The sequence below is a fragment of the Chrysemys picta genome, chromosome 9, assembly GCF_011386835.1.
Source record: "Chrysemys picta bellii isolate R12L10 chromosome 9, ASM1138683v2, whole genome shotgun sequence".
Taxonomy (NCBI): domain Eukaryota; kingdom Metazoa; phylum Chordata; order Testudines; family Emydidae; genus Chrysemys; species Chrysemys picta.
This window is the reverse complement of record NC_088799.1, coordinates 65443338-65464401: the sequence shown is the minus strand read 5'-3', so window position 1 is coordinate 65464401 and position 21064 is coordinate 65443338. Positions and strand designations below refer to the sequence as shown.

Genomic DNA, 21064 nt, shown 5'->3' with positions numbered 1-21064 from the left:
GGGAAAGCACGGCTCCTACACAGGGAAGTTTCTCTCTTCTTTACACCAACAACTACACAGTCTCTCACTGTCCCATCAACATCTATATGATATCACGGTAATCTTACATTCTCTTACAGATTAGTCAAATGTCTCTCTGACTCCTTGCGCGTTGCTGTGGAGTTTTGAACTATCAAAAACTGGGTTTGTTTTTGGCATAGCACATGCTTTATATTTATCAAAGCAAGTTCTTAGTGCTTTCCAATCTTCTGCACCAATGGACCGCATGCTGAAAGTGCCTCCGCTTTTGCCCCTGTCCACAGTCTTGGATAGCTGCATTTGTTTCTTATTCAGATTTGGCTTTGTATGGTCCAGAAAATGTCAGTTCCACAAGCTGTTTGAATCTTTGTCGTGTTTCTGAATGGCTGCCCGATTCCTAGTCCATTTTGAATGCAGAGAAGCCAGCAATATCCACGGTGTTCTAGATGGCAGGGGAGTGTGTCTACTTCTGACACCACATATTGTTGGGTGCCTTGTTTTAATTAAACTAGCAAGACTCTGGTTAGCAGCATTTCCAACTGCTCCTCCACACTAGAAGCCTAAGATAAAAAAAGTCTCAATCTTCCTCTCACTCTCTCCAGAAGGAAGGGTTTCAGCATGGTTCAGTGCAAATAAAACTAATGGGATTCATGCAGTTTAGAGTAGTAGATCCTGTTACTTATATACATGTACCCTCCCCCGCCCATCACCTCTAGAAAGGCCTGTGCATTGCATAACAGGAAGGCCTGCTTGATATCTAATTGCCTCCTTCCCAGTCTTTATAATTGTACCAGTAGCTCCTATAAAACAGATGTTGGTAGCAATGTTTGTAAATAAACTCAGTCCATCTCTGCCCCAGAATGTTTTTAAGATCTATGAAGTCATCATAGTACTGTCATGCATGGGCATGGGTGTATGTGCACCAATGCCAACTACTGGCTAGAATCAGAACTGCTTCACTGTGTGTCATAGGTGCGATACTGCTAGTGGAAAGTGTCTTTTAGGTCAGCTGTTTTGAACCTGTGCTTTGGGAGAAGCAGGGTCTTATTTCTGTCCCTGCTGCCACCATGAAGCTGAGTGACCATGGTAAGCAGCATCATGACAACTGGGAAGGCCTAGATCTTACGCTACACTGCAGGAAGTCTTGGCTCCTCCATCCATGTAGCAATGAGGATGGGCCAATCTTCAGCTGGTGCCAACCAGCATCGTTCTATTGATTTTTCTCCAGGATCTGGCCGAGCATTATTCTACCCACCGGGGAAGGTTCCTCAATGTGCACTGCAGTTGTTCACCTGCTTTGTTGCTTACATCAGGGAGGGGGCCCTGGGGAAGCAGGAGGGGATGTGTTAGCCCAGTCAATGCAAAAATTAGAAAGCTACAGAATGTACTTGTAGAAAGGCCTTTTATTTCCATTACACACTGGAAGCAGCCCCAAGGCCCCTGCAAGACACTGAAATCAATAGCCAGATTCTAGGCACAGTAGCAGCCAGGGATCTTTCTGAATTAATTTTTTCGTTGTTTTCCTTTGTAAAGTCTTGATCTCTGCTAAGTGCTGGCTGGCTGCAGGCCCTGCTGGGAGACATGAAATCAATTACCCTGATGCTTTTGATTGAACTGTGCTTGGCTAGTCACCAGCCCCCATGCCGCTTCTCCACCTCATCTTAGCTCCTCGCTCACATTTGCAACTAAGCTGGGTACGACATGCAGCCCAGGTGGGAATTTCCACTGGGAAAAGATGGACCCTTTGAACCCACAGATGCCATTGTGAGGTTAGCCAGTTCCCAGGTGGCATCCTGGCTGGGTGCACAAATCTGACACCAGTGGTGCTGGAACAATTTTCATAGTGGAGGTGCTGAAGGCAGAAGCCACGTATTTGGGTTTATTACTGCTTCAAGCTACCGCACCCCCAACTCCCCTAGTTCCCGCACCAATGTATTTTTTAGAGGGGCACAGCAGGGTGTCTCCGCTAATATCAATAATAATAATAATAAAAAGCAACCAACTACAAAGTGGCTGTGTCATAAAAATAAAAGTTTATTGTAAACACAGCTGTAATGAGTCAAAACCCAATGTAATGATTGCTTCAGTAGAAAGGGATGGATTAATCAAATCATGAGTGCAGTGAGAAAGGAAAGGAATGTCAGATCTGAACTCAAAGAACAAGTCTTGGATCTAATCAGCTGTCTGTCTGATTGATGCTCTTATTTATAGGGCAACTACTACCCTTCTATGGAAAACCTTGGCTTGAGTTTCTTGGGATTAAACTAACCTGCCTCTCTATCGCCTTTGCACTGGAAATTGGGCCTGGAATAAATCCTGCTGGGATTGTCATATGGATTTTTAAATGGTGCAACAAGACGGTGATAGTCTCATCTCTGTCTGGACCTTGATGCCAGTGTCCCCCTCATGACACGTGTATGTAGAAGAGATCTTGTTTGTTTTTTTCTTTATTTTTGCTGAGGAATACACCAGGGAACAGTGCTAAACAGTCTCTGGGCTGCCTTTAACGGGACACTGTCACTTTAAAAATCATGGCCCAGCCCTGGAGTGGCGGATGGGGAAGCAGCACTCAGTGCTGCTGAGAAAGGTGGCGTGTGAAAGTGGATTTAGGCCACTTCTTTATCCCACTGATCTGGGGCCACCTGCGCACTGGTATGCCCAGGACTCCAACAGGCCATTCTGGCATCTGGGGATTGCTGGGACCCAGGAATGCTCCAGTCACCCTCCTTTTCCACAGCCACGCGCCCTGTGCTGTTGGCTGGCCGGTGAGGTTGTTTGGGAGCCACTATGGCAGTACCTCGCCAGCTGAGCATGGTCCAGTGCAGGTGTCATTCACCAGTGGCCATGCAAATTGTGTGTTGCATCCTTAGGGTCTGATCCAATGCTCACTGAAGTCAATGGATAGACTTGTAGGGGAAACCCTGGCCCCTCTGAAGTCCGTACAAGTTTTGCCACTGACTACAGTGGGGCCAGGATGTCACCTCTGTTGACCTCAACAGGCACTGGCTTTGGCACTGTGTACACTTGAGAATCTGGCCCCTTATTTGCTTGGGCACCTGCAAAATCCTGACCTTTATCACACCACCATGCTATTTACTTTGCTCTGTGGTGTTTGCAGTACTATACTTGCAACAGGGAAACATCACCAACACTGCCAGAACATCAGCAACCACCTACGGTAACAGGCATGACTACAATGGTGCCTGCTGCCTCACGTTGGTTTACTTTTTACATTTCTCTCCACTAGTCGGTTTGAATTTCAGGTTCCCGTGAGGCCACAATGCTGCAATGTGTGGATTGCAGAACCTTCATGTGAAGTTTGACATCTAAGCCAACCATGCCCCCCTCCCCATTCCCAGCTTTCAGTAACATTTACAAAAATAAACCACGGATACATCTTGATTTGTAAAACCTTACAGATCTAACTAGCCTGTGCTGTCTTTAACTTGGAAAGAGAGCCTGGGATATCAGAGAAGCTTGAGAGCAAAGCAATTATTTCATAGTGAATAATTCATTAGACAACATAGCTGCAACTTCTGCTCATGAACTATCTGTGAGTGATTTATGATATTCTCAAGTGTAACTGTAATCTGAAATTATTCACTGACTAATTTCTGCAAATAATCCTTGGTTTGTAGTTGTGCATGAGCAGTTATTAGAAGTCTAAGAAGCATTGGTTAGTTTTGCTTGGTCACATAAATTGCATGGTAGGTGCCTGTTTCCTGATTGGATGAACTTTAACCCTTAGGATTGGGTTTGTAGGGCACCTGACATTGATGTTTCAGAATTCAACATGGCCTTTCTACACAGATCCTTTAACAGTCACTTTAAAATTTGCTGTTTCCACAGTAACCTCAGATGCTCAAATATCTGCAGAAAGTAATTGCAAAAGGGTCATGGACATAAGCAAAGTAGATTCAGTTGTTTATTCAAGTGACTGTCCTGAGAAGATTTTTTAACGTATTCACCCAGTGCTAGTAGATGCCTGTAGCTAATTAGGGGAATTCCTAGAGGAGAGAGCATCACAACCCGCCTATGCCTAAAATGAATATCTTTCACATGCCCTCCTAGGGTTACAAGACAGCAAATGTGAAAAATTGGGACAGGGGGTGAGGGGTAATAGGAGCCTATATAAGAAAAAGACCCAAAAATCGGGACTGTCCCTATAAAATCGGGACATCTGGTCACCCTATGCCCTCCCTGCTGCTGTTATTCTGCAAAGCGCCTGCAGGTTTAGAAGTGTGATGTGGATTCGACTCCAGGTCTCTAGAGGGGAAAGGGCATTCTTAGAACACAGCCCTCTAATGGTTTAAAATCACAGAGAAAATGGATTTATTTGCATCTCACTATTTAGTCAGAGCAGGGGGAGCTACAGTACAATAGAATAATTACAGAAAGCAGATTAGCACTGCCAGGTAATGATCTTCCTCCCTCTCCTTTTAGCCTGTCTCAGCCATTGCAGTTCTGTCTAAGATTAGCATATGCCTCATTCTGGGCCAGACACTCTGGCTTTGAATCCCTGTCTCTGCATGTGGATATAATTAAGATAGGTGGCAACTGCCTCTCCTAGCACATTCCAGCCTTAAGATACAGATGGACCCTGCTTGTCTGTACCAGTGGGATATCTTTCTCCTTTCCTCCTTTGAGGAAGGGATGGGGGCATTTTTAGGGTTACCATATTTCAACAATCAAAAAAGAGGACGGGAGGAGCCCCGCCCTAGCCCCGCCCCCATCCTGTCCTAGCCCCGCCCCTGCCCCTTCCACTCCCTCCCACTTCCTGCCCCCTCAGAACCCCCAACCCTCCCCCCCACTCCTTGTCCCCTGACTGCCCCCTCCTGGGACCCCTGCCCCTAACTGCCCCCCAGGACTCCACCCCCTCCCTAAGCCTCCCTGCCTCTTGTCCCTTGACTGCCCCCTCCTGAGACCTTCCCCACATCCTAACTGGCCCCCTAGGACCCTACCCCCTACCTGTCCCCTGACTGCCCCAACCCTTATCCACACCCCCACCCCCTGACAGCTCCCCCCCAGAACTCCTGACCCATCTAAACCCCTCTGCTCCCTGTCCCCTGACTGCCCCCTCCTGGGACCCCTGCTCCTAACTGCCCTCCAGAACCCCACCCCCTACCTAAGCCTCCCTGTTCCTTATCCCCTAACTGCCCCTTCCTAAGACCCCTCTCCCTAACTGCCCCCCAGGACCCTACCCCCTACCTGTACCCTGACTGCCCAAAACCTTATCCACTCCCCCCAGAAAGCCCCCCCCCCAAACTCCCGCCCCGCCGCCCCACTCCTTGTCCCCTGACTGCCCCCTCCTGGGACCTCTGCTCCTAACTGCCCTCCAGAACCCCACCCCCTACCTAAGCCTCCCTGTGCCTTGTCCCCTAACTGCCCCCTCCTGAGACCCTCCCCACCTGTACCCTGACTGCCCAAAACCTTACACCCCCAACCCCCAGACAGCCCCCCCCAAACTCCTGACCCATCCAACCCTCCCCCCTGCTCCCTGTCTCTTGACTATCCCCCCCCCCAGAACCTCCCTGCCGCTTCTCTGACCCCTGGCCCCCTTACTGTGCTGCAGAGCAGCGTGCTTGGAAGCGGGGGAGGGGAGCAGGGTCGGCGCTCCAGACTGCCGGAGGCCGAGGCAAACGGCCGGCCGGCGATCTGCGAATGCAGGGAGGGAGGGGGAGGGAGGGAGAGAGAGGAGGGGACTGGTTCAAGTTGCAGGGGAGAGGAGGGGGGAAGTGAAGGAAGGGCTCAGGCTGCCAGAGCCCCGTGCGAGTGGCATGATCCGGCTGGCTGCCCTGTAAGCCGCGCACGCTCTGCATGGGGGGAAATCCGGACATTGACAAATTCCCCCCGGAGGCTATTTTTAACTCAAAAAAGCCGGACATGTCCAGGGGAATCCGGACGAATGGTAACCCTAGGCATTTTCGGTGACTTTGGGCAGCCATCTTGAATTTCACAAGAAGTCACAATTTGTGGATAAATTCACTGGGTGGGTGGAAGTTCTACAAGAGAACTGTTTTCACAGCAGATGTTTGCGCTACATGGCAGGAACCAGGAGTGGGTCTGCTTTTACAGTGGAGAAGAACTTGGGACCTTATTCATAAAGTTATTTAAAGCTGAGGAGACTGTCTGGCTCAGGGGACTGGTAATGCCATACAGAGCATTTCCTGTCCAAGTCGCCAGTTCAAATTTGGGGGGTCAGCGAGGTACCAGGGGAGAGCTATCTGGGGGAGTCTCATTCTGGTTCATAGCAGATGGGTATCAACATCACAAACTGCCATCATATTTGTCATTCTATTATTGATGTATTAATGCCATAATCTGCCCACAAATGAAAGGGGCATGGATGCAAGGAAGAACCAGAAGGGTTATTCATGATGGAGATTAGGTATTTTTTTACATAGCAGGCATAAGAGAAACCTAGTGGGATGATGCTCATAAGTAGAATGGCCTGGGGTGCAATCCACATAGACGAAGTAGGAAGATATGAATATACCACTATCTCTTCACAAGTATTTGCAATCTTGGCAAGACATAACTAGACAATGGAGAGTGTGGTGATGGAATTATTTTGGTAAGAATGCAGAGGATGGAAGATCAAGGAGGAATGACAGGTGGCATCTGCTATAGACTACCAGGACTGGACCAAAGCAAGAACCAACCTGTGGGGAACTCCGAACCACAGGATGCTGTACTCTCCGGGGATTTTAACTGCTCAGATACCTGCTGAACAACAACTACAGCCAAACAGGCTTCATCAAAGAGGCTCCTGAGTTATATAGGTGGATGCTAAAGTAGAAACTCCAAGCAAAGGGGAAGTCATCATGGATCAGCTACTTCCCAAGAGACAGGAGCAGAGAGAATCAAAAGTAAGCTTGGAACCAATCACCATGTGCTACTTGAATTCAGCAGAGTAAGCAATGGGATCACTCAGGGCAGCAGCAGAAGGGTGTCTAACTTCAGGAGGGCAGATTGTCAGGAATTACCAAGGCTATGGGAGGAGATATTAAAATCCACCAGCAGAGAAGGCAGTTGGGGAATCCCAAACAAACCCATCATAATTCCAGTTCTACAGACTAGACTGGCTCTACAAATACAGGATGCAAGGAAAGGGCTGCTGGGAGATCTGGTTAGAAGAACCTGCCCCAGAGGTGGGGAGGAAACCACGGAAAGACGCACAGAGTTCAGTTACTGTTCACAGAGGAAGGATCAACATTCATCAATAAAGCTGGTGACTCAGTGCTAAAGGGGCAAAGGGCTCAGAAGGGCTTTTATAAATATCAAGGGGAAAATAAACTCTGTTATTATTTGCATTACTGTAATGCCCAGCCTCCCGAACTGAGATTAGAGCTCCAGGGTGCTAGGTGGTGTTCAGAGGCATTGCAAGAGACAGTCCCGGCTCAAAGAGCTTAGAGGCTAACTAGACAAGGCAGAGAAAGGGTGGGAATGGGAACAGAGACACAGATAAATGAAGTAGCTTGGGATATTCGTTGGATCACTGCCTCTCAAACAGACCCATTTATAACTGAGAGGGGGGAATTAAATTAACCAGGGCTCAAAAATAGCTGAGAACCTGAACTGCTTTGCTTGGATGTTTCCAGAAAAATAAAGAAAAGAAGTTGGAAAAACATGGAAACCAGGAGTCCTTGTTAAAACAACAATTACCGATAAAGATCAGATGAGGGAACACTTGGAAAATCTGTACTGATATCAATCAGCTAATCTGGATGACATGAATGCTAGGGTATCCACTGTCCATGGAAGTCAATGGGAGCATCTTCACAGAGGTAAATGAGTACTCGATCAGGCCTTAAAGGAATCAGGACACAAACCATCTCACTGACAATGAATTTTGAAAAGTTGTGGGAAAACCTAGGAAGTATCAGAAGACTGGCAAAAAGCAAACCTAATATTGGATTTCCGCAAAGGAAAAGAGAGCGATCCGAGAGATTACAAGCCCATAAAGCTATTCATATGTAAATGAATAGAACAAATAGACGGAAAAATAAGCAACCTGGTACTACAGTGGAACCACGGGCAATAAACTGCACTAGTCTGTAAAGAACAAGAGCACATTGGGCCAGATGTGATTGCTTTTGTGATACAGTGACAGAATTCGTGGAGGATGAGAAAGCAGAGGATGGGAACCACTTGTAGTTTAGGCAAACATTTGATACAGTGTCCTATAAAATCTCACTCCCCAGTTAATTCAGACTGTTTGGATTATGGACACTGGCATGTGGGCTGCAAACTGCCTGGAGGACCAGAAAGACAAGGTTATGGTAAACAGCAAAGCATTGAGTATCCAGGGGGGAAGTTTCGAGCTGGGTGACCCAGGGATTGGTGATAGGTTTGGTCTATATTTAATATGTTCATTAATGATCTAGAAGAGGGAATAAACAGCACATGGATGGATTCGGGAGATGATTCCAAATGGTGCATTTGTGAATACCTCTGTTGAGAGACCATTCATACAAAGATACCTGGGGGTTTAGAAACAAGGAAAAAAAATAACAGCATGAGATTCAGTTTGAAAAACCTCAAGCTAATGCATCTAGTGAGGATGGAATGATGTGAACCAGAGATACTCCTTTCAGAGTGGTAGCCGTATTAGTCTGCATCAGCAAAAAGAACGAGGAGTACTTGTGGCACCTTAGAGACTAACAAATTTATTTGGGCATAAGCTTTCGTGGGCTAAAACCCACTTCATCGGAGGCATGCAGTGGAAAATACAGTAGGAAGATATATATACACAGAGACAACATGAAAAAATGGGTGTTGCCCTACCAACTCTAATGAGACTAATCAATTAAGGTGGGCTATTATCAGTAGGAGAAAAAAACGTTTGTAGTGATAATCAGGATGGCCCATTTCAAACAGTTGACAAGAAGGTGTGAGTAATAGTAGGGGAAAAATTAGTATGGGGAAATAGTTTTTACTGTGTGTAATGACCCATCCACTCCCAGTCTTTATTCAAGCCTAATTTAATGGTGTCCAGTTTGCAAATTAATTCCAGTTCTGCAGTTTCTTGTTGGAGTTGGTTTTCGAAGTTTTTTTTGTTGAAGAATTGCAGCTTTTGGGTCTGTAATTGAGTGACCAGGGAGGTTGAAGTGTTCTCCGACTGGTTTTTAATGTTATAATTCTTGATGTCTGATTTGTGTCCATTTATTCTTTTGCGTAGAGACTGTCCGGTTTGGCCAATGTACATGGCAGAGGGGCATTGCTGGCACATGATGGCTTATATCACATTGGTAGATGTGCAGGTGAACAAGCCTCTGATGGTGTGGCTGATGTGATTAGGTCCTATGATGGTGTCCCTTGAATAGATATGTGGACAGAGTTGGCAACGGGCTTTGTTGCAGGGATAGGTTCCTGGGTTAGTGATATTGTTGTGTGGTGTGTGGTTGCTTGTGACTATTTGCTTCAGGTTGGGGGGCTGTCTGTAAGCGAGAACTGGCCTGTCTCCCAAGATCTGTGTGAGTGAGGGATCATCATTCAGGATAGGTTGTAGATCCTTGATGATGCGCTGGAGAGGTTTTAGTTGGGGGCTGAAGTTGATGGCTAGTGGCGTTCTGTTACTTTCTTTGTGGGGCCTGTCCTGGAGTAGGTGACTTCTGGGTATTCTTCTGGCTCTGTCAATCTGTTTCTTCACTTCAGCAGGTGGGTATTGTAGTTTTAAGAGTTCTTGATAGAGATCTTGTAGGTGTTTGTCTCTGAGGAATTGGAGCAAATGCAGTTGTATCTTACAGCTTGGCTGTAGACAATGAATTGTGTGATGTGGTCTGGATGAAAGCTGGAGGCATGTAGGTAAGTATAGCGGTCAGTAGGTTTCTGGTATAGGGTGGTGTTTATGTGACCATCGCTTATTAGCACTGTAGTGTCCAGGAAGTGAATCTCTTGTATGGACTGGTCCAGGCTGAGGTTGATGGTGGGATGGAAATTGTTGAAATCTTGGTGGAATTCCTCAAGGGCTTCTTTTCCATGGGTCCAGATGATGAAGATGTCATCAATATAGCGAAAGTAGAGTAGGGGCGTTAGGGGATGAGAGCTGAGGAAGCGTTGTTCTAAGTCAGCCATAAAATGGTGGCATACTGTGGGGCCATGTGAGTACCCATAGCAATGCTGCTGACTTGAAGGTATACATTGTCCCCAAATGTGAAATAGTTGTGGGTGAGGACAAAGTCACAAAGTTCAGCCACCAGGTTTGCCGTGACATTATCGGGGATACTGTTCCTGACGGCTTATAGTCCATCTTTGTGTGGAATGTTGATGGAGAGGGCTTCTACATCCACAGTGGCTAGGATGGTGTTTTCTGGAAGATCACCAATGGATTGTAGTTTCCTCAGGAAGTCAGAGGTGTCTCAAAGATAGCTAGGAGTGCTGGTAGTGTATGGCCTGAGGAGAGAGTCTACATAGCCAGACAATCCTGCTGTCAGGGTGCCAATGCCTGAGATGATGGGGCGTCCAGGATTTCCAGGTTTATGGATCTTGGGTAGCAGATAGAATACCCCTGGTCCGGGCTCTAGGGGTATGTCTGTGCAGATTTGTTCCTGTGCTTTTCCAGGGAGTTTCTTGAGCAAATGGTGTAGTTTCTTTTGGTAACCCTCAGTGGGATCAGAGGGTAATGGCCTGTAGAATGTGGTGTTAGAGTGCTGCCTAACAGCCTCTCGTTCATATTCCGACCTATTCATGATGACGACCGCACTTCCTTTGTCAGCCTTTTTGATTATGATGTCAGAGTTGTTCCTGAGGCTGTGGATGACGTTGTGTTCTGCACGGCTGAGGTTATGGGGCAAGTGATGCTGCTTTTCCACAATTTCTGCCCATGCATGGAGGTATTGGCAGGGATTTAGCGGTGTCTGTGGACAGCAAGTTAGACCTGAACCTGCAATGTAATTTCGCAGCAAGCAATGCCAATGCAAATTCGGGCTGCATATACAGAGGTCTCTCATCCCACAGCAGGGAGGTAACAATCCTACTCTCTATGGCTCTGTGCCTAGAATATTGCTTCAGTTCTGGGTGCCTGTTACCAGAAGGATTGTGACAATTTAGAGGCAGATAAGAGGGCTGCTAGAGGAATAATCAGGGGCCAGTGGCAGAGACTGATGGGGAGAGATTAAAGGTACTAAAGCCTGGCTAAGTGGCAACTGAAGAGGGATGACATGCTAACAGTCCAAAGATCTCAGCAGGATGTTCACACCAAGGAGACAGACCATCTGCTTTGAACAGTACATAGGGGTAGGGGGGAGAGACTCAGGCATGGGCTGATATTAAGAAAGGGAACCTTTAGGCTGAGTATCAAGAACACTTCCTGACAGTGAGTTCCTGGGGAAGCATCTCCCAGGGGACAATGAAAATCCCAGCGCTTGTGACTCTGCAACCATGATGGGACACCCCCCTAGTAAATGGAAACAGTCATCATGGACTGGCAGAGAGATGGGTCTCTTCTGCATCCAGCCCCTAGGATTCTGTGGAGATCACCTATGTTTGCGGTTGCCAGGCACAGCTGGAGAAGCTGGCAAAGCCAACAGAGGCCGGTAGACCTGCAAGGTGATGTTCTCAAAACGGTTCCTTCCTACAGCCTTTCTCAGAGTGTGTGGCTGGTTGCGGAGGTGAGGGGCTAACTGCAGGGGTTCAGTGAGGGCTAAAGCAGTGCCAGCTCCTGCCAGTGCGCCTCAGTCTCGATTGCAGCACCTCTGCTGCTCCCACTGGGCCCTCAAACAGCATTGTCAATGCTCCCTAGTCCTGACTAACACTTTTTCAGTTCAATTCGATGAGGCTTCATTGGCATGCCAAGCTATTCCAGAGTTGCTGATGTGTAAGAAAGAGACACACCCCTCGGGTACCTGCCAGAGGGGTATGACCCACCCAGGACGTGTCCATTTGTCATCACTGTCTGTCCCTGATCTGGTGGCAGGACAGAATTCCCTGCTACTCATGTCCTGAATCTCCACCCAGCTCACTAAAGTCATCTCAGTCCCAACCTGCAACCCCGCATCTGGTCAAAGCACACAGTATCACAGTAGCACTTAGGAACCCCGACCAAGACCAGAGCTCCAGACGCTTTACAAACGCATAGCGAGCCAGGCCCTACCCAAGGCAGCTTACACTCTAAGTGGACAAGACAGACCCAGGGGAAACAGAGGGGAAGTGACTAGCCCAAGGTCACGCAGCAGGCCAGCAGCAGAGCTAGGACTAGAACCCAGGTCTCCTGACTCCCAGTCCAGTGCACTCTCTACTTGACCACCCCACTTCTCCAATGGACAAGTGTCCAGGAGACATTAATGATGAGACCAACCAACACATCTGCACTCATGCCCTAAATGCCATCTGAAGACAAGTCCTCAGAGGAGCCCTGACCCACAGCCTCTGAGCCATCTCGTGTGAACCTCCCTGCTAGCCCTTCTCCCAGCTGAAGACCATGACTCCTTCTGCACCTGCCCTGGGAGGAACTTGTGCCTACCTTGGCATCCAGGATGCTGGTCTCCACTCGTGCCACACCCTGGTTTTCCCTGAACAGCTGGATCTTGCTGACCTTGCTGAACTCTGACAACACCGTGGTGAGGTTGGTCTTCAGGTCGATGACATGACTGATACCGTGGCGGGGGCCCACCAGGAGCATGGTGGCCGGTTGCTTCTCGTCCTGAGAGGGCGGCCACCCCAGCCGAATCAAAAGAGAGAGACAGACGTGAAAAAATGCCATGCAGCTGTATGTGAAAAGGCTGCCTGCCCAACCCCAGCTGAGCTCTGTTCCTTACACCGAGCCAAGTCTGTAGCCAAGACGTTATTTACTCGGCTGGCTGAAGTCCACCCTGGATCTGGGCCGGGGGGAGGGGTCACAGCACCAGAGATACTTAATGCAGGGCAGGGGGGGCAGCCAATGCTGAGAACACACCTGGAGCTTGCCAACAGTTTAACTCCCTTTTCCGCAGTGCTGGGAATGGCACCTCGGAACAGCATGCAGGTTGCCAAGACTATTTAAAAATAAATAGCAGAACTGATTGTCTGCATGAAATATTCAGGCCTGTTGTCGCGCTACAGAAAAGTAAAAGCATGTTACAAAGATGGCGGGTTTTAAATAACCTCTGAGGAGGAGGAGGCCGGTGAAAGGGGAGGAGGACGAGAGGGGTTGGGGAGGAATTTTATGGAACAATAAAGGAAAATAAGAAGCTGATCTCTGATTAACAATGGCGATCAGTATTGACCTGGCCCTTCCAGCCATGACACATGGTGCTAAGCTGGAACGTGAAGGGAAAGCTACAGGTTGGACAAACACACACAGGAAAATAATGATGAAGATCACACTCTATTATTGCCCTAATGCATATATTGCACCTCCGTTGAGCCTTTCATCTGAGCATGTCAAAGTGCTTTATGAGCATTAACTCTCTGGGCCCCTCCTGGACATGCTAGATCAATATCCCTCCCTTCATTTTACATTTGAGGAAACTAAGGCATGGAGAGATGTCACTTGCCCAAGGATATGAAGCAAGTCAGTGTCAGAACCCAGGAATGGGAGGCAGGAGACCTGACGCCCACTCCCCTGCTCTAATCCCTCAACCACACTGTGCTTAATATAGTCTGGATCTTTTTTAATGGAGTGCTTGGAGCTGTTGGGATAGGCGCTTTTGGAGTTTTTACATAATTATGAAGAAGCAAGTAAAAAACATGCTGCAGACCAAACCAATGGGGAAGGAAGCAAGGTAAGAGGACGTCGTGAAAGTGGGTACAGTCTGTGTGGCAGGAAGAAACGATAGCAGATGGATGAAACTTACAACAGAATGGAGAGCCATGGATGGAAGGTGGCACAAGGACCACTAGAGATGGAGATGAGCCAGGCAACTGGGAACCTTGGTAGGTCCTATGTGCTCATGGTTTGGCTGCGTGGCCTTCATCCTGCAGTGGACAAAATGAGGCTGTGTTGATGAGGATGATTTTAATGGGGATGGCAAGTAGGCGGAAGGAGTGGACTATACCCAGGCAGATTATATCAGTGTAACAGCTTCCGAGACGCTGCAGACCAATGGACAGGCTGGGATTGCTAATCACAGAAATTTCAAGGCTGTCTGATGTATTCATCGCAAAGACTGAATAGGGAACGTTTCCTGGGACTCGGATCCCTTCACATGCTTCCATGCCTCACAGACACTCATGGAGGGGGAGGGAAAGATGAGATGTCCAAGGGCCAACGATAGGACAGCCACTAAACGTTTACAGCTGCAAACCCTGGCAAACAGGATTTCTATAGTGGAGCTGGGATTTAAGAGTACGGCTGAGGCCCTTTAAATTAATTGGGTAGAAGATCATCTAATTAAACAACTACAGACACAAAGGGCCCAATCTTCATCTGGTAGAAATTGGCACTGATTCATTGACTTCCACTGAGTTACAATTCATACCAGCTGAGGATCTGGCCTGTAGTCAGTGGAGACTGAAGGTTTTATGGGCAGACTAGTATTGTGACCTCACACCAGGGGAGTTCATTAGAATCTGGGAAATGTTCTGTCTTTTATTTGGAGATCATGGATACCTGTGCACATTCGTGCATGTGCGTGCGTGTGCATATGCTGTTGTGCATGCCAAAGGCCAACTGCCAATTATGCGGCACCCTCAGAACCCATAAAGACCCACCCAAAATCATGAGGATGGTCTACTCTGAATCGTGCTGGAATTACCATACCAGTCCCACTGTGTTGAAGAGGACTCCTGCAAAGGTCGGAAGCTCATTCAAGATCCGCAGATACTGGAGCTTTGCCTGGGTTGTTGAAACCTGAGGAAATACATCAGTGTAACAAGGCAAAGACTCAAGAGACTGAAAAAGCTAAAGAGGATCCCAAAGAAGGAGTCAAGGAAGGTCCTCTCCAGAAGCTTGGGGAGTGCTTGGTGCACAGTTTTGGGGGGTTTAGAATTTGCCATTGTGCCTCAAATGATTCGTGACATGGAGACATCCCCAGGTGATGTGGAGAGGGCAGCTGTGCTCCCTTAACAACTGAAGGCAAGTAGCTGCTGTTGTTGGAAACAAATAGTTTATTTTGCAGTGGGGCAGGGCAAACGTCTAAAAGTTTATTGGCCCAGAGAAGGAGAACGTCCATTCAGACATGCAGGTACTTCTGTAAACCCTTAGAGGATGATGTATCCTTCTGGGATCTACAGCTCCCGTGAGAAGTGGCCTCCCTCACAGGAACTCCAGCAATGGCAGGGGCTGGATGGGCAGACAGGCCCCTCTCCTGGGGCATTGCCACACATCTGACTCTTGATGCTCGGAAGCAAAAAATGGGAAAATAATCCTAAAGCCAAGTTAACTAAACTGGTGACTTTTTGGCCAAGTTTCAGGTGGTTCTTAGTTTATCTGAACTGACTGTGCTCCACCACGGTTTACTGCTGTGAAATCCAGATCACCCTGGCAAATGGATTCATGACAAAGAGCAGGCTAGCGGGCTGTCACCCCCGGGGGTTTACAGCACACTGTAATGGATTTAAACATCAATTGCATACAATAACACGAATCCCTGGCTAGCCATGCACACTAATCGCAAGTGAAAACATAAAAGCTCCTGCAAGCATATACCAGCTGCAGCACTCCCCACCCAGAACCCATGGTAGGGCTGCGCTGGCTTCTGCTTACCTTGGTGCCACTGGGCGGCTGGTTTTGATGGGCCTTCAGCTGCTGAGAGAGAGATTTCCGAAGGCTCTTCTCTTTGATGAGCTGCAGAAGTGAAGGAGGCAGAAACGGCTCCAGCCCCCACTCCTTCCTGCAAGCAGAAATGACTTCAGAGAGAGGAGAGAGAGCAGCAGGTGCTCAGAAGAGAGAGAAGATGACAGAGAATGGAGGGGAAGGAGGAGAACAATACACATGGACAGAACCTGAGGGCAGGTGTGTGTGGGTGGGGAGCAGCTCTGAGACACCACTGGGCCTCCTCTAAGCCCTCCTGCTACCTTAGCAGAGTGAATCAGGAAGTGGTCAGATGCAGATCCTACCGCTGGGGAGTTCTGGTGTAGGGGATGGGGATGAGAAGCAAGGCAGGGTTTCACTGCAAGATACAAATCTGGGGCCAAATTCAGCCCTGGTGTCAGTGGGTGTAACTACTCTGAAGTCAGCAGAGTCTCACCCATTGACATCAGGTCTGAATTTGGACCCCGGTTTCTAACGCTACTGCTGGTTTATAGCAACAGAGGGTCCTGTGGCACCTTTGAGACTAACAGAAGTATTGGTTTATAAAGACCCAGCCACATTTATAACCAAGTAAGTGTTGATCCGCCACTTCACTACATTGTTTCTGCTTCCAAACCAGTAAGTACCTCAAGTCTACTCCAGAGAGGCAAACAAATCCAGAGCTTGTCCTTATTCCAAGTGACTGGAGAGACAGGAGGAGTTCTCTCCCGTTCTACCATTATTACAATCGTGTATTATTTCTAATCTGTTAGGTGCTTTACAGACAAGGTCTCTGCCCCACATGGCTCCCAATCAGGGCCCCTCTCCCGGTGTGATGCTAGCACAGACTTTGGTAGCTCATATGCTTCATTTCAGGCTGCATCAAGGTGGCTGGAGTTTTGGCCTCAGGAGGAATGGATTCTTACTGCTGAGATGAGAAACCTCAGTCTGCCAAGGACTGGCTGCCTAGTGCATGTCCAGGATGAAGGCTGGATTATTCCTCCCCTGCTCACATGGTATGGCACACATTCTGCCCTGCAATCTACTGCATAGGAGGAGGGGGAACGTTCTGCAGGTTGACTATTGACCCCAGACTGCGGTGAAGATGATTCCGAGTACCCAGCTTGCGCTCTCCTCCCCTCCCGCGCAATCTGCAGGCATTGCCTGATGTGCCACAGCTCCATTCTACTGGCCATATTTGGCTGGATCTCAGGGAGCCAGCTGGCAGGGTGCAAAGGATGGGAGTGGAGAGGCAGACAGGAGCTGGAAACAGTTATTGGGACACTGAAGCACCCTCTTGCCAACAGAGGGAGCCAAAGCCATTGCTAAGCGTCTACAGGGCACCACAAGCAGTGAAGAAGGCTGAGCCTTGGCTGTTTTGGTCTGCCAGGGCTAAGGGTATGTCTACACTACGAAATTAGGTCGAATTTATAGAAGCCGGTTTTATAGAAATCGGTTTTATACAGTCGATGGTGTGTGTCCCCACATAAAATGCTCTAAGCGCATTAAGTCGTCGGACTGCGTCCACAGTACCGTGGCTAGCATCGACTTCCAGAGCGTTGCACTGTGGGTAGCTATCCCACAGTTCCCGCAGTCTCCGCCACCCATTGGAATTCTGGGTTGAGATCCCAATGCCTGATGATGCAAAAACAGTGTCGCGGGGGGTTCTGGGTACATATCGTCAGGCCCCTCCCCCTCCGTCAGAGCAACGGCAGACAATCGATTTGCGCCTTTTTACCTGGGTTACCTGTGCAGACAACATACCATGGCAAGCATGGAGCCCACTCAGCTCACCATCACCATATATCATCTGGGTGCCGGCAGACGTGGTACTGCATTGCTACACAGCAGCAGCTAATTGCCTTTTGGCAGTAGACAGTGCAGTATGACTGGTAGCCGTCATCGGCTATCTGGGTGCTGGCAGACGTGGGGCTGCATTGCTACACAGCAGCAGCTCCTTGCCTTTTGGCAGTGGATGGTGTATTACGACTGGTATCCGTCATCGTCGTATTCCTCAGTGAGTTCAATCAGAGGCACCTGGGCAGACACGTTTTGTCTCCTGGCCTATTGAACCGTCTTGACGATGATGGCTAGCAGTCATAGTACATCATTTTCTGCCAAACACCCAGAAGATGCCGATGGCTATCAGTCATGCGGCACCGTCTGCTGCCAGCTTAAGATGTAAAAAATAGATGGACCAGATTTGTTCTGTATTCATTTGCTTCCCCCTCCCTCCGTGAAATCAACGGCCTGCTAAACCTATGGTTTTGAGTTCAATCTTTGGGGGGGCCATTCTGTGTGACAGTTGTTTGTGTTTCTCCCTGATGCACAGCCACCTTTGTTGATTTTAATTCCCTGTACCTGTAAGCCATGTCAGCACTCACCCCTCCCTCCCTCCCTCCGTCAGACAATAGTTTCGCGCCTTTTTTCAGCCCAGATGCCATAGCACTGGGATCATGGAGCCCGCTCAGATCCCCGCGGCAATTATGAGCACTATGAACACCACACAAATTGTCCTGGAGTATATTCAGAGCCAGAACATGCCAAAGCAAAACCAGGCGAGGAGGAGATTGCAGCGCTTGCATCACAGCGACGAGAGTGATGAGGAAATTGACATGGACATAGACCTCTCACAAAGTACTGGCCCTAGCAATGTGCAAATCATGGTGTTACTGGGGGAGGTTCATGGCATGGAATGCCGATTCTAGGCCCAGGAAACAAGCAGACTGGTGGGACCGCATCGTGTTGCAGGTGTGGGACGATTCCCAGTGGCTGCGAAACTTTCGCATGCGTAAGGGCACTTTCATGGAACTTTGTGACTTGCTTTCCCCTGCCCTGAAGTGCCAGAATACCAGGATGAGAGCTGCCCTCACAGTTGAGAAGCGAGTGGCAATAGCCCTGTGGAAGCTTGCAATGCCAGACAGCTACCGGTCAGTTGAGAATCAATTTGCAGTGGGCAAATCTACTGTGGGGGCTGCTGTGATCCAAGTAGCCAATGCAATCAAAGACCTGCTGATATCAAGGGTAGTGACTCTGGGAAACGTGCAGGTCATAGTGGATGGCTTTGCTGCAATGGGATTCCCAAACTGTGGTGGGACGATAGACGGAACCCATATCCCTATCTTGTCACTGGAGCACCAAGCCACCGAGTACATAAATCGCAAGGGGTACTTTTCAATGCTGCTGCAGCCCTGGTGGATCACAAGGGACGTTTCACCGATATCAACGTGGGATGGCCGGGAAAGGTACATGATGCTCGCGTCTTCAGGAACTCTGGTCTGTTTCAAAAGCTGGAGGAAAGGACTTTCTTCCCGGACCAGAAAATAACCGTTGGGGATGTTGAAATGCCTATCATTATCCTTGGGGACCCAGCCTACCCCTTAATGCCATGGCTCATGAAGCCGTACACAGGCAGCCTGGACAGGAGTCAGGACCTGTTCAACTATAGGCTGAGCAAGTGCCAAATGGTGGTGGAATGTGCATTTGGACGTTTAAAAGTGCGCTGGCGCAGTTTACTGACTCGGATAGACCTCAGCGAAGCCAATATTCCAATTGTTATTGCTGCTTGCTGTGCGCTCCACAATATCTGTGAGAGTAAGGGGGAGACATTTATGGTGGGGTGGGAGATTGAGGCATATCGCCTGGCCGCTGATTATGCACAGCCAAACACCAGGGCGGTTAGAAGAGTACAGCAGGGTGCTGTGCGCATCAGAGAAGCTTTGAAAACTAGTTTTGTGACTGGCCAGGCTACGGTGTGAAACTTCTGTTTGTTTCTCCTTGATGAACCCTCCCCCCCGCCCCCCCCAGTTCACTCCACTTCCCTGTAAGCTAACCACCCTCCCCTCCCACTTCGAGCATCGCTTGGGGAGGCAATAAAGTCATTGTTACTTCACATTCATGCATTCTTTATTAATTCATCACACAACTAGAGGGATAACTGCCAAGGTAGCCCGGGAGGGGTGGGGGAGGAGGGAAGCACCGGGTGGGGTGGGGGAGGAGGGAAGGACAAGGACACACTGCAGTTTAAAACTTTAACTCTTATTGAAGGCCAGCCTTCTGATGCTTGGGCAATCATCTGGGGTGGAGTGGCTGGGTGGCCAGAGGCCCCCCCCCACCGTGTTCTTGGGCGTCTGGGTGAGGAGGCTATGGAACTTGGGGAGGAGGGCTGTTGGTTACACAGGGGCTGTAGCGGCAGTCTCTGCTCCTGCTGCCTTTCCTGTAATTCAACCATACGCTGGAACATTTCAGTTTGATGCTCCAGCAGACGGAGCATTGACTCTTGCCTTCTGTCAGCAAGCTGACGTCACCTATCCTCTTCAGCCCGCCACCTCTCCTCTCGTTCATATTGTGCTTTTTTGCACTCTGATATTGACTGCCTCCATGCATTCTGCTGTGCTCTGTCAGCGTGGGAGGACATCTGGAGCTCCGAGAACATATCATCCCGAGTCCGCTGTTTTCTTCTTCTAATCTTCACTAGCCTCTGTGAAGGAGAAACATTTGCAGCTGGTGGAGGAGAAGGGAGAGGTGGTTAAAAAAGACACATTTTAGAGAACAATGGGTACACTCTTTCACGTTAAATTTTGCTGTTCACATTACACAGCACACGTGCTTTTGTTACAAGGTCGCATTTTTCCTCTTATATTGAAGGCCTGCCGGTTTGGTATGAGAGATCACTCAGGCAGTGCCAGGCAACAGAATTCGGCTTGCAGGCAGCCATGGTAAGCCACAGTCTTTTGGCTTTTTTAACCTTCATAACCTGTGGGAATGGTTTCAAACAGCAACGCCCTCATTTCCCATACCAAGGACCCGTTGGGTTGGCCATTTAAAATGGGTTTGCAATGTAAAAGGAGGGGCTGCGGTTTCCGGGTTAACATGCAGCACAAACCCAACTATCCCCCCCCCCCCCCCCCCACACACACACACAATTCTCTGGAAAAAGAACAGGAGTACTTGTGGCACCTTAGAGACTAACAGATTTATTAGAGCATAAGCTTTTGTGGACTACAGCCCACTTCTTCGGATGCATCCGAAGAAGTGGGCTGTAGTCCACGAAAGCTTATGCTCTAATAAATCTGTTAGTCTCTAAGGTGCCACAAGTACTCCTGTTCTTTTTGTGGATACAGACTAACACGGTTGCTACTCTGAAACAATTCTCTGGGATGATCACTTCACCCCTCCCCCACACCACGTGGCTAACAGCGGGGAACATTTCTGTTCAGCCGAGCAGGAACGGGGACCTCTGAATGTCCCCTTAATAAAATCACCCCATTTCAACCAGGTGACTGTGAATGATATCACTCTCCTCAGGATAACAAAGAGAGATAAGGAATGGATGTTGTCTGCATGCCAGCAAACACCGGGACCATACGCTGCCATGCTTTGTTATGCAATGAT

The 21064-nt window shown here is 48.7% G+C and overlaps 1 protein-coding gene across 8 annotated transcripts in view; it reads right to left on the bottom strand.

Annotated features, from left to right (window-relative positions):
* FRMPD3 (FERM and PDZ domain containing 3) overlaps window positions 1–21064 on the bottom strand; it is a 147317-nt gene that overhangs the window by 19770 nt on the left and 106483 nt on the right. For 7 of the 8 annotated variants that reach the window (XM_065556443.1, XM_042861543.2, XM_065556440.1 and 4 more), the window contains 3 exons: window positions 15644–15770; window positions 14699–14788; window positions 12482–12661 (listed from right to left, as the gene is read on the bottom strand). In XM_065556443.1, coding sequence (XP_065412515.1) covers window positions 12482–12661; window positions 14699–14788; window positions 15644–15770 — 397 coding nt within the window. The remainder of the gene's footprint in view (window positions 1–12481; window positions 12662–14698; window positions 14789–15643; window positions 15771–21064) is intronic. The other variant, XM_005285680.5, reaches the window with a different exon arrangement.